At 35.4% G+C, this 13,845-nt stretch overlaps 1 protein-coding gene across 1 annotated transcript in view; it reads left to right on the top strand.

The window, feature by feature from the left end:
* Positions 1–3,896, top strand: part of ZNF804A (zinc finger protein 804A) — a 434,023-nt gene extending 430,127 nt beyond the window's left edge. Inside the window, exons 4-5 of the mRNA XM_036745327.1 lie at positions 605–3,010; positions 3,053–3,896. Of these exons, the coding sequence (XP_036601222.1) occupies positions 605–3,010; positions 3,053–3,896 (3,250 nt within the window). The remainder of the gene's footprint in view (positions 1–604; positions 3,011–3,052) is intronic.
* The last annotated feature ends 9,949 nt before the right edge of the window (positions 3,897–13,845 follow it).

The following is a 13,845-nucleotide window of genomic DNA, read 5'->3' on the forward strand; positions in this document are numbered from 1 at the left end:
TAAATAAAGTTGAGCTATATTTAAAGCATTCATCATAACTGGTCCTTTTTTGATCTGGTCTTGGTAGAAAGCCACATAGAAGATGCAAGCATTGCTATCCTTCAGGTTCATACCATGAAACCATATCAAATGAGATCATTTTAGACATTAGCAACTTAACCATTTTATAGAAGAATTATGAATAGAAACACCTTATTCCCTGTTCTGTTTTATAGTGAATTGGATGGCAGATTCCAGCAATGCTTTGCTGATGCCAAAACTAGAGGCACCTAAAACATGAGATACAAAACCATTTGAATATGTATATCAGTGCCTTTAATAATCATTTTCAAAAGTATACAGCATGAAAGTAAATATTAGAACTCATTTGCAAATGTGATTATGAAGTTAGAATAGATGTACCTACTGTTACTTTGTGCCAAATTAATTGTTATTCATACACTAGGGAAATGTCCACTTTATTTAATACTGATTCATATCTAAAAGAATATCTTTCCCTGAGTAGAATAATTTGATAATATATTAACATATAATAAGCTTAAATGTTTGTTTTCTTAATCATCATTCTTATATATAATACATTTTGTTTTGTTTTGTTTTCCAGTGCTCCTGGAAGTGGTCCTATGTTCAAGTCAACAACTGTTACAGTAAGAGAGAATTTTAATGAAATTTCACAAAGAGATATGGTAGATTCAGTAAATAAAGAGGAAGAATTCAAGGATACCTTGATTCACAGTTATCAGAATGCTAAAGATTCTGAGGTTGTTGCTTCAGCTCCAGAAAGTTCAAATAATCATAAGGCAAAACCCAACAATCTTGGAGACCAAGCACCAGGAGTACATGGGCAGAAGGTTGGCTTTTCTTTTGCCTTTCCAAAGAAAGCATCAGTGAAGCTGGAATCTTCAGCAGCAGCTTTCTCTGAATTCAATGATGATGCTTCTGCAGAAAATGGTTTTAACAGAAAAAGTAGATTTGTCCCTGGAGTTTCCCACCATCTATTGTCTTTACCAACAGAAGTAGTTTTGAATCCTGAAGAAAAGCCAAATTCATTTCATCCACTTGGGGAGATGTACTCTGAAAAAGAAGAAACTCCTCAAACTACAGAGACAAAAGAACCTGTGAATAAAGATGATGCTTTATTAGTGCTCCCTTTTTGCCAGCCAAAACTACCAGTGTCAGCTGATTCTGGGGGCTATGTAAATCCAACTGTATTACCAGATCAGATAAAACCCAAAGATGTCGTTATTAATCAAGACATATCTATAGAATCTAATGGATCTGAAATATTAGGAAATAAATCAGCATCTATTTCCATTGGTAACGATTGTTTGTCTTCACCCACTATCCAAGAAGAAAGTCCTAAAAATCTTTGTAATGATTCATCCCTTAATGAACCTGAAGGTAAAACACTGGAGCCTGAAATTTTAGTCCCGCCAGAAATTGAAGGGGACAGTAAAACTTTGCAAAATAGAGAGAACATATGTAGAAGACCAGAGGAGCCTTTTGTGCCTGTGCTTAGCAAGTATGGATCAACAGTTCTTCAATGGCCATCTGAAATGTTGGTTTATACAAGTACTGAACCATCAATTTCTTATAGTTGTAATCCTCTATGCTTTGACTTTAAGTCTACTCGATCAAGAAACAGTCTTGAGAAAAATAAGCTTAATTTAAATGTTCTTCATTCTCAGCATATGACTGATTTTTGCAGGAGTCCAGATATAGACCGCAAGGATGATTCCATTGCAGAGGCCAATGATTATGAAATTGAAAGTAGCAAAAATGAGTATAACCATGCCATGTCACATATAACTGATGATAATTTTACCAAAGGCTGTGATTTTGGAAAGAGCAAGGAGGATATAGATACAAAGCTTGAAGATGATACATATAGGATTGGAAAACCAGATAAATTCATCTTCACCAGAAAACAAGTACGGCAAGATACTATGGATGAGAAACACAACAAAACATGGTTAAAGGAAACTCATGAAAACTGGTTTCACAGAAATAGAAAAAAGAAAAGAAGAAGAAAGTTATGTCACCATCATTATGGGGAAGTAACCAAAGAAGAGTCAGATGCTTCTTTCAGAATGGAGCCAGAGACTAATCATGTTGATGAAGCAAAGAACCATGAGTTGGAAGCAACTTCAGAACAAGGTAGTGATGAATGTAAGAATACCTGGCTAACTAAAGAGCACTTACAAGAACCACATGAATTACAAGATAAAAGGCCTAAATCAATGTCCATCTATCTACACAAGAAAAAAGGAACCTGTAAGATCTGGAATACAAAGCAGAACAATGGTGAAGCTGTCAGTTCTAAAAATTTCCATAGAAAGAGCAAAACTATTTTACATGGTCCAACAAAACAAATGTTATTCAATTCTGGAAAACATAATTTAACATACTCCAGAACATTTTCTAGTTGGAAAGTCAGAACATCTAGCTGTAGCCCAGACCATACTTGTTTAGTACACCAAAATGAGGTGAAATGCCTGGGTCAGAACCCATCCATCAAGAGAGGATACAATTCACTTATTAAAGAACCTGAAAGATCCTATCGAAAAAAGAGACAGTACACAAACTCTTGCTCATCAGATGAAAGCTTATACAGACAGAATTGTTTAGCTGAACAGCATTTGAGACCAACAAGGACTTTGGCTAAATCCTATAAACCTAAGAAAAAACGAAGGAGAAAAAGAACTAGACTTCATTCTGGATTTAGAGACCAGGAGCTAAGAAGGAAATTAAGTTATAGCTGTTTGAAAGAAAAATCTCTGTCAAGCAACCTGGGTGAGTTAATGACTCAGGATGAAACAAAAGAAGCAAAACCACAGCCCATCATTGATTTTGCAAGAAGTACAGAGCAAACAGAGGCAGAGGAGAACAAGTTAACTTTCAATTCCTCTGGTCTCATTCACCCAGAAACTAACAGAGATATCGAGTATATGCAAATGGAGAATATTCCAGGTAAACTTCCGGAAGCTTTCAAACATTCTCCTGACTCTATGTTTGAACTCAAACATTCTCCAAACTCTGTGTTTGAACCTAGAGCCCTGTCAAAGGTACCAACTGAGAACATGATGGAGCAAAAAGAAAAACATGAAAATGAAAAGCTTCCTCCTTTGAAGCTGCCTAACATTGAAAGGAGTTTTGGTCCACCTCCGCCCAAATCCTTTCTTTGCCATTATGAACTTGCTGAGGCCCTACCCCAAGAGAAGATGAATGAAGCAGCAAGTGAATGGCTTAGATATAATTCAGGAATCCTTAACAGCCAACCACCATTACCATTCAAAGAAGCACATATAAATGGTCACACCTTTTTAACTACAGAGCAGATCCTTGCCCCATTAGCTTTGCCAGATCAAACATTACTGTTCCCTCTAGAAAACCATGAAAAATTCAAAGATCTGCCATGTGAGGCCTACCAGCACATCATGCCCCCAAGCCTGTTGCCTACCAAGGTCAAGTTGACCTTTGCTCCACCCACCCTGCAGCCAGCCAGCCCTCCTCTGCAGCCTCTGCCTTTGCAGCAGCCCCTATGTTCTACCTCGGTAACCACGATCCACCACACAGTTCTGCAGCAACATGCTGCTGCTGCTGCAGCTGCAGCTGCCGCCGCTGCCGCTGCAGGAACCTTCAAAGTGCTCCAGCCCCACCAACAGTTCCTCTCCCAAGTTCCCACTCTCACCAGAACACCTTTACCTCAGATTTCAGTAGGACCCAGACTTTGCCCCGCGGGTCACACGACTTTTGTTACACCTCCTCAGTTGCCTATCATTCCATCATCAGTTCTTCATCCCAGCCACCTGGCTTTCCCCCCTCTACCCCATGCACTTTTCCCTTCTCTGCTTTCACCCCACCCCACTGTCATTCCTCTCCAACCTCTCTTTTAGTCACCAGAGGGGGGAAAGGGAATATCCGAGTGAAAGCTACTCCTATGTCTGTAAGTGTTCATTTCATATGAAAACCGGCTCTGTAAATGGTGGAAATCAACAGGCCTAAATAAGGCCTCATTAATTAGAAATCATTTACTCTAAGTGTAATGATGCAAATGTATCCTTAACATTCTTACCCATGATATAATTAAAGCACTGAATAGTCGCAAACTAATATGAACTATATACTGTATATTAAACTGTCTTAGATGATGTATAATGTACATAAAATATATTTATAGTACTGTAATTTATGTTGTAAAGTACTCCCTTTTGTTTTTTAATCTTTGTGTACTTGCACCTATTTAATGTTTAGAAAGCGGATGCACTATGTTTTGTACTATGTTCCTTGAAACTGTAAATCCAGTGATGAAATATCTCTTGCAATAAATTTTTGTTAACTATTTAATTACATCAGGAATCATTTGTTGTAAGTTGGTTTTCACCATTTGAATTACACCTGCTTCACTTGCCTTTCATGTTTGGAAAATTAGGTTTTCATCTTTTCTTGGCATTATTAGATCTCAGAAACTGTAAAAGAAATTCTTTTACATTTCTTTGAATGCCCCAAATGGGAAACTCACTTTTGGAATGAGGAATGGAAGATAATATATTTGTTTGCATCAGTTTCATTAGGTCTGGTAGTACCTACTTTTAAGATTAATTCAAATTTCTTAATGTTTGGACTGCATTTTGTAGGTGAAATGCCCCCAAATTAAGTTAAAATATATTATTAACTGTTTGGGAAAATTAGAACGAGATTATTAAGGGTATACTGTTACTGGGTTCATAAAATAGTACTACAGGTAATAAAAATAGTAGTAAACAAAAAATTCATAGCTCACCCTATACTTATTTTAATCAGTTAGTCAGTTAATAAGTATTTGTTAAACAGTTACTATGTGCCAAGCTGTGTGCTGTGGATACAGAGAAAGGCAAAAGACAATCTCTTCTCCCTAGGAGCTCACAGTTTAATGGGGAATATAACATGAAAATAATCATATACAAACAAGTACTAACAGGATAAATCAGAGATAATTGAAGTGGGAAGTTGCTAGAATTAAAAGGAATTGGGAAAGCTTTTCTGTAGAAGGTGAGATTATATCAATTTAATACTGTATGTGACAATTGTCAGGTTCACTGTTCTGCAATTTAATGCAACAAATATTTATTAAGCATTTGCGATGAGTTAAGGTTTTTAAAAACAATTTTCCCAGCCCTCATGAAGCTTACCTTCTGGTAATTTGTGAATGAGTAAGTAAATAAAAACTAATCTGGGGAGGGAGAGAACACTAACAAATAGGAATATTAGAAAAATCATAACCAGTGGAGCTTTTTGGTGCTGCAACTGCCTACGGTGATATCTGATAAAACCTTAAATTCAAAAGATACTATAGAAAGTGAAGTCAGAAGATTCAGATACTGGTGGATGGAAGGGGGGTAAAGGGAGAAGTAGGAGCTATAATATGATAGTGTCAGCCCCTTGCAACCCCCAGAAGTCAGGAAGAAGAGTATATGGTATTTGAAGTATGGTGAGTGAGGAATAAATAGGTACCCTTTTGGAAATGTTGGAATTAAATTTCCTATAGGGAAATTTAACGGAGATGTCTCACAGTAAATTGGAAATCAGGAGAAAGAAAGGACAGATTTAAGCATATGTGTGTATACATGTATGAATTGTATACATATCTGTACACATATGTATACATATTGTTGTACCAGAAGTGAGCGAGAAACACCACAGAGTATAAGTTTTAAGTGGAGAATTTATTAGCTGGTGGCCATCGGGGTACAGCACCACAAATCAATGGCAAATGTGTTGGGGTGATGGCTTGGCTTATATAGGATATGGGGGTACAGAGTTGGGGGGAAAAGGAACAAAGGTCTTGGCTGATCAAAAGATTCAGTCAGGTTATCGTACTACTGGGATAATCTCATTTACATTCCTTGGTGGAGTCAAGGAGTCCCAGGGATATCTCCCAGGAAGGGTCTGTCAAGTTATCTCTCAGTGGGATGGTCCTATCTACTGACATTCCTTGGTGGAGTCATGGAGTCCCAGGGGGTTTGCTAAATGCCAAAGATATCTGAGTCCATTCTTTCTGGGGGTGCTTGTCAGTAGCTAGGGGTTTCTCAGGGGTTCCTAATTTTCCTTGTATTACAATATACATATATAATATATACATATGATTTATCTATATCATTGTAATAAAGATGATGATATCAACCAAGGAGCCTTAATATAAAGAGAGAAGAGAGATAACACACCACATTAAGTAATATTTATCATTAAAAGTTTGAATGAGGAAAAGAAGCCCACAAAGGATAAATGCAGGAAAAATCAGAGCAATTTTTTTTCTGTCCAGGTCTATTGGAAACAGCTCCCACTGTGTTCCAAACTGGTTAACTATACATAATAGGTCAACCTGACATAACAGGTTCAATTCTGGCCACATTTTAAGGGTGTATTAAAAACTCTAATGTCCAAAGAAGAATGGCCAGAACCATGAAGTGTATAGAAATCATGTCATTTAAGAAAGCGGTTAAAGAAATATTTACCTTGGAAAATTGACAAATGAGTAAAGACATTTTATTTATCTTCACTTTTGTTAAGGGCTCTATTCTGGATTGGTATTCAAATTAGGGTATTGTGCAATGTAGCTCTACAGGAAAGAACTGAGACCAATGAGTGGATATGAAATGCAGATTTATACTCCATAGTAAGAATTTTCAAACCATTAAAAGTGTCTATTGATACAAGGGACTATTGAGTAAAGTAATCAACAAGTAAAAACAACTTGTCATATTTGGTAAGAAAATAATTCCTTCATTGGATGAGTTGTAATTGGACCAAATGACCTCTAAAAGCCCATTTATACTCACATAGTATGAGTCAATCTCTCTATTGAATTTGAAAGCTATTAAAATAATGCCTTAAGCTTTGTTTGTTTGGTTGTTTTGTAATGAATACCTAAAGGACAAATTCCAGGTACTTTGGATAAGTAATTAATAGAACTTTTCTGGAGAGTGTGATCTGTCATCGGATCAAATCAAAACATTGGTTTTTGGTAAGCCCAGTCCTACCTGGAGCCAGTATTTACATAGAATAGAATTGAGGACAGAGGAAAAACTACTCTGAGTATAATTTTCCAGGATGCATATGTACTCCCCCACTCAACATTTGAGTAGCCATTTTAATATAATCTACCTCAGTGCTGCTAGGTGATGCACTGGCTAAATCATGGGACTTGGAGGCAGGAATTCCTGATTTCAAATCCAGCTTCAGGCACTTACTAGATGTGTGACCCTGGCTGGGTAAGTCATTTAACTTCTGCCTGCCTCAATATCCTCATCTGTGAAATAGGGAGTGATAGGTTTGTTGTTAGGATAAAATGAGATAAGATTTGTAAAGCACTTTGCTAACTGTAAAGTGCTATATACATGCTTGCTATTAAAAGGAGAGAAAATTGTGATTTTCTGGCCTCCACTGATTATAGTTAATGTACCTAATACATTATCATATTCTAAATGAGAAGGTCTTTCAGTGACTATTTTGACATGTGCTTGCTTCTTATAGCTCCAATAGGAACTGAGGTCAATATCAATCATCACTGAAAGAGGATTACAAAAAAAAAAATAAGGGAGAAAAATGTTATTTGTTTCTATTTTAAATATGGAAGAGAAAAAATAACTGAATTGCAATTGTGTCTGATTCCTTATCACAACAGTTAGTGATTTAATTGTGAGTTTAGTGGAATGGTTGAGAAATGCTGAATATATCCTTACAAATATGTCAAATAGAGAGATAAAACCACAAAGTTAAGTAATGCTATTTTGAATGTTGGTGATATTCTATATTTATCATGGGCCCCCAAACTGGGACATAGTATTTTTTCCCCAAGGCCAAACACTGGAGAATATCCTCCAGGAAGAAGTGAGGATTTCTGTTGGGTAATGATGACAATTTTTAAGCTACAAAGCAATATTATTGCTTCTGATGATAAAATTCAGTAATTTACTCAAAATAAACATATCACTATCTACTTCTTCCTGCTGTTCATGTTTATCACTCTCCTTTCTTTTGTCCTCTTTTTCCTCATTCTCATAAAATTCTTTATCCTTCCTCATTTTCTTCATCCTTTTCTTACTTTTCCCAATTCTTCCCCTTCCTTCTGTTTTCTTGCCCTTTTCTCTTTTCTCCATTGCTTTCTCAGCTAAATCCAGCTTCTAATTCCTATGTTTCCTTTTCCTCTTCCACTTAATTTGAAAAGTATTCATTAGACATTTATAGAGCCCATGACCCTGTATAAGGCACTGAAGATATCAAAAATGGAAAACAACAACAAAAAAAAATGTAAAAGGCCTCAGGAGGCTTAACAGGAGGTGGAATAATGTATGAGCAAAAAAAAAATATGACTCTGGACAAAATGTGGATCTGGCAAATGAGGACAAATATAAACATACTTGGAAAAAAATTTGAGGAGTTTCAGATGGTAGTGGGGATAAAAGAAAACTCCTCATGTAAAGGAAATTAGGCCTGAGTAAGGTGTCAAAGAGGAAGATTTAAACAGACAACCCATGTGGGAGTGCCTTCTAGGAAAAAGATATTTCCTCACAATCTCCACAGAGCAGGAACATAAATAAGGATAGGAGAAGACTAAGGAACTGGTAGTCATCAAATTTGGCTGGCACAGAGAATGTATAAAAGGAAGCATCATAGAATAAGATTAGAAAGGTAGTTTAAAGCCAGTTTGTGGAAGGATCTAAGTAACAGATAAATTTGTATTTGATCCTATGCAGCCATTGATCTTTTCTGAGCAAAGAAGAGACATGACCAGTCAAGGCAGTAGGAAGATTAACTTGGCACCTATATGAAGGCTGAATTGGAAAGGGGAAAAGACTGGAAGTAGGAAGGGCAGATAGAATGCTATTGTAACAGTCCAGATGTCAAATCTGAGGGCCTGAGTGATTAGAGATTCAACAAGTCAAGTTGAAAAACATTTATCAAGTAATTATTATGTTCTCGGTACTTTGCTATGCACTAGAGATGCAAAGAAAGACCATGCCCTACCCCCACCCCTCAAAAAAATTACAGTTAACATAAATGGACAAGTTGAGAAGAAGGACAGATTTGGTTGGCTTTCCTTTGAAACAGGTTAACTTTGAGAAATTATAATCACATAGATATGAAGATATCCAATAAGCATTGGAAATGTTGTACTACAACTTGTTGTTATACTATGTTATACTATAACTTATAAATATAAATATATTATTTATATATAAATAAATATAAGTAATATATAATATATTATAATTATAAATATATAAATTATATATTTAAATATAAATATATAAATTATACAAATGTTATACTATATATATATTATATGATATAATATAATATATACTATAATACAGTAAATATATAGATTCAGAAATCATCAGCAAATAGGTGAAAATTGAAGCCAAAGTTGGAAATATGATTACCAAGACAGGAAGTATATGTAGAGAAAAGGACAGAGCCTTTGGGAACACCGATACTCAAAGCCTGGCAGAGGGTAGATGCTATGGAGACAAAGTGAAGGCTAGTCAGGTAAGATAAGAATCAAGCAAGAGTAATCTCAGTAAACCCAAGAAAAGAGAAAATGCCCAAAAGTTTTGGAGAATAAGAGGTATTAATAGTATGAAATGCTACAGAAAGATCAAGGAAACTGAGGAACAAAAAAAAGTCATCAAATAGGTCAGGCTCAAGTCAGGCCAGACTATCCTTTTCCTTCTGAATAGGATTACTAGTTATAACAACCAGGGGAATTCTATAGATGTCTTTGGCCTAGATTTTATCAAAGTATTTGAGAGATTTTCTCTCTTTTTTTAAGGACAAGATGGAAAAAAAAAATTGAACTATGAGCCTAGTACTGTTAGTCCAATTTTGAACTCCTTGAATGTCTGGACACCAATTATTAATGGCTTGTTGTCAATTTATAAGGAGGAATCCAATGGAATGCTTCAGGGGTCTGTGTTTGGCTTTTTGCTATTTAAAATTTTTACCCATGACTTGGATAAAGGCATATATGATATTTTGATTAAATTTGCCTATGACACAAAGCTCAGAGGGATAACTAAGAAAATTGAATCAGGATCCTAAAAAAGATCTTGACATGCTAGTATACTGAATGGAATATAAAAAAATAAATAAATTGGTACGAAATCTTCTATTGGGGTTCCAAAAATCAGCTTCACAAGCACAGTTACTATCATATAGCAAGTACCTTTTACATGTTTGTTGATGGTTAATTGATTGGTTAATCCAAGATGGAAGAGACATGACCAGATAATAATTTATATGAAAAAGGTCTGGGGATTGGGGATGGGGGAAGAAATTCAATATTCTTTGTATCTCCAGAGCTTAGCACAGTACCCTGCCCAAAAATGTTTGATTGATTTTGATGATATCAAGGAAGGCTAATGTAATCTTAGAGTATATGAAAAGAAAGGCACAACGTCTAGGATGTATGGGAGGATGGTATTTCTGTATGCATCCTGTGTCAGATGACATCTGAAGTGTAGTATTCAGTTCTGGGAAAAAAAAAGCAGCTTGGGAAGGACATTGATAATCCAGAGAGGGGTAGATTCTTGTGAAGATTTTTGAGATCTTACTGTATGAGGATTGATTGCACAAATAGAGAGTATTAAGCCTGGAGAAACAAAGACAGAGCAATGCTATTCTGCTAACAGCTTCAGGAGGGAATGTACAATTAAAATGTTTTAATTTAACTTGCATTATTAACATTTTCCTCCATCACTCCCTTATGTTTAAGTAATCAACAAAACAATAAATCAAGCTCTAATTTATAGAGTTCCCAATTTCCAAGGCATAAACGTTCACACTGGAAATTTAACAACCTGCTCGTAGGTTCCAGGTGGCTCCAGCACACACTTTTTTTTAGTATTTTAAAGTCTGTCATGTAGAAGAGGAACTAAGCTTGGTCTGTTTGTCCTCAGATTGTAAGAGCAAGAGCAATAATAGAAGTTACAAATAGTCACCTTTAGGTTTAACATAAACGGGGAGGAGTAAACTTTCCTAAAAATTAGAGTGTTTGGTAGTAGCAATAAAAGGTGATATAGTTCTTACTATGAGCAAAGAACTGTGCTGAAGGTTAACAATTATTATCTCATTTAATCTTCACAAGGATCCTGGGAAGTAAGTTCTATTATCATATGCATTTTACAGATGAGGAAATTGAGGCAAACAGGTTAAATGACTTGCTCAGGTTCACACAGCTAGTAAGTATCTAAGGCAATATTAGAACTGGGGTCTTCTTGACTTCAGGTGGCACACTGTTCTCTCCACTCTACCACCTTCCTGCCCTTCTTTTAGTGGTATTCAAGCAACAGAAAAATGGATATCATTACGTATGTTGAGGAAGAGAATTTTATTCAAGTATGAATTGAACTAAATGACTTCTAATGCCTGTTTCTACTCAGATTCTGTGGTGTCAAATGTAGATTTTTCTTTCTAAAAGGTTAGCAAAGAAAGGGTAGAGAGATATGGACACTCATTAAGGCAATTACAGGATATAAACAAAGGTGTTTTTTTTTTTTTACTTCAATGATAAAGCTTAAACCTTAATATGTGCTTAGACAAACACAGTAGAATGTGTGTGAGAAAAAGAGAAAGAAAGGGAGGAAATTGAGAGATAGAAAGATCATAGATTTAGATCTGAAAAGGACCTTAGAAACCATCAATGCCAACTTCCTCATTTTATAGGTAAGGAAACTAACTCAGAGAGATCAGAATCATACAGTTAGTGTCTAAGGTAGGATTTCAAGCCAGGGAAGAGAAGAAAGAAGACTGAAAGGGAAAAGAGAGGAGGAGAGAAGGATGGAGGAGAGGGGATAAGAGCAAAGAGGGGTTTGGAGGAGAAGCAGGGAGATACATTCAAGAGCACAGTGGAAAGTGTTAACTTTGGAAAGCAGTTTAGATTAAATCTGAAGAGAAAGAGGACATGTTTCTTTCCTTTGCACCTTGATAGAGTATGTTATTCCACCCTGCAGATCTGTAAGGTGAGCACTGGGGCCACTAATATACTCTTTTTTTATTTTTTTTTGATTCAAGTATTTCTATTTCAGTTAACCATTATAAATTAATTAAAATTACAATGTAATTAAATTTTCAAAGCATTATGTATCTAGAAAATTAAAATGAGTGAAGTAAAAACTAAGAATCAGTTTATTTTTAAAGTCTACAGCATTACTGCTAATTCTCAAACATAATACAAATAGTAGTTTAGCTAAGATACCTTTTCCTCTTTCTATTTCATTTTCTCTTATGAGCTTATAGAATTTTTACTTGATGGCATCCAATGTGGAGTAAATGGTTAAGTAGTCCAAGAATCACAGCTTGCTCAATTTTATGAAATTTATTAATGTTCACCTGGCACCCAACCTTCACATTAATGATTTCAGTTATAACCAATATGGCTAACATATTGAACTATTTTCTACCTAAATAACTATTAAAAGTGACTATTCATCTAACTTACCTGAGTTTTTGGAACTGGTCTTTAGATTGCAATGATAATTCTAAATTAGCTTATAGATTTCTTGTTAAATGACTTCCCATTTCCAGAAAAGCTATATAAGAGGGAAATGATTGAAAAGTTAAAATGTTCCACTAAGACAAGGAATGTGTTTTTTTCTGTCCTTGGAAAACAGTAAACTGTCCAGACTATGACCTTCTTAGAGGCATTTATTTCTCAGGTAGATGAACCATAAACTAATGTTCTAAATAGGCTATTGCAGACATTAAGAATTCTAATCATCTCACATTATCTTAGGCATTTTGGACTAATTCTGTACTTACCTCTCAGAATACAGTTGCATAACACTATTAAAACATTAAGCCTACTGCTTAAAGTGGGGGTGGGGGAACTGGGGGTGGGTTAACGGAGGCTTTCTTTGTTTCTCTGAGCTGAAGAACGCATTTGTAGATTTTGTATAACTGCATACATTCTATTGATTATGTATGCCTGAAAGGATTCCATATGGAAAAATGTTGTGGACTAATGGGTTAGGCAATGTTCACTCACTGACATATTTTTTTCTTGCAGTGGTGAAAGCACTGGATTTGAAATTAAAGGATTTAACTTAAAAATCACTACATTGCTAGTACTAGCTATATGGCCTAGGTCAAGAGTTTGGCTGTCTCTGTGCCTCAGCTCCTTCATCTGTGAAATGAAGATGATGGCCAATTCAAGACCTTTTCAGTACTAAATACTATGAATTCTAAATACTCCAGTTAGAGCTAAGGTAGGTTATAAAATTGCAGGATTATAGACTGTCTACATGTACAATTGTAGGCTTAACAATTTTAATTTGATGAAGGTTAACTAACACGGGCAAACAGGTAAGGATATGTATGTAGGTGTGTATATATGTATGTACACACATGTGTATATCTATGTAAGTATACATAGACATAATATATAGGTGTATATATGTATGTGTGTGTATATACATACATACATACATACATATATATATACATGTATTCATCACTTTATCCCTGAGATCCAAATCATGACCCTTTTTTAGTCCTCTCATTGTATCCAATACCGTACTGTTCCATTATAATTCCTTTGTGTACCTTCTGCCAATATTACCTCTTATTATCAACTACAAGTATTCCATGTATAACTTTGCTGATGGCCTGCTTTTAGGACTCAAAATTGTTGGGTGAATATATTTATAATAGCTAACATTTATATAGAGCTTACTATGTACCAAGCACTATGCTAAACTCTTTACAATTATCATTATGTCATTTGATCCTCACAATAACCCTGGAAGGTAGATGTGATTATTATTCCCATTTTATAGATGAGGAAACTGAGGCAGACAGAGGATA

Source organism: Trichosurus vulpecula, chromosome 2 (genome assembly GCF_011100635.1).
Source record: "Trichosurus vulpecula isolate mTriVul1 chromosome 2, mTriVul1.pri, whole genome shotgun sequence".
Classification (NCBI taxonomy): Eukaryota; Metazoa; Chordata; class Mammalia; order Diprotodontia; family Phalangeridae; genus Trichosurus; species Trichosurus vulpecula.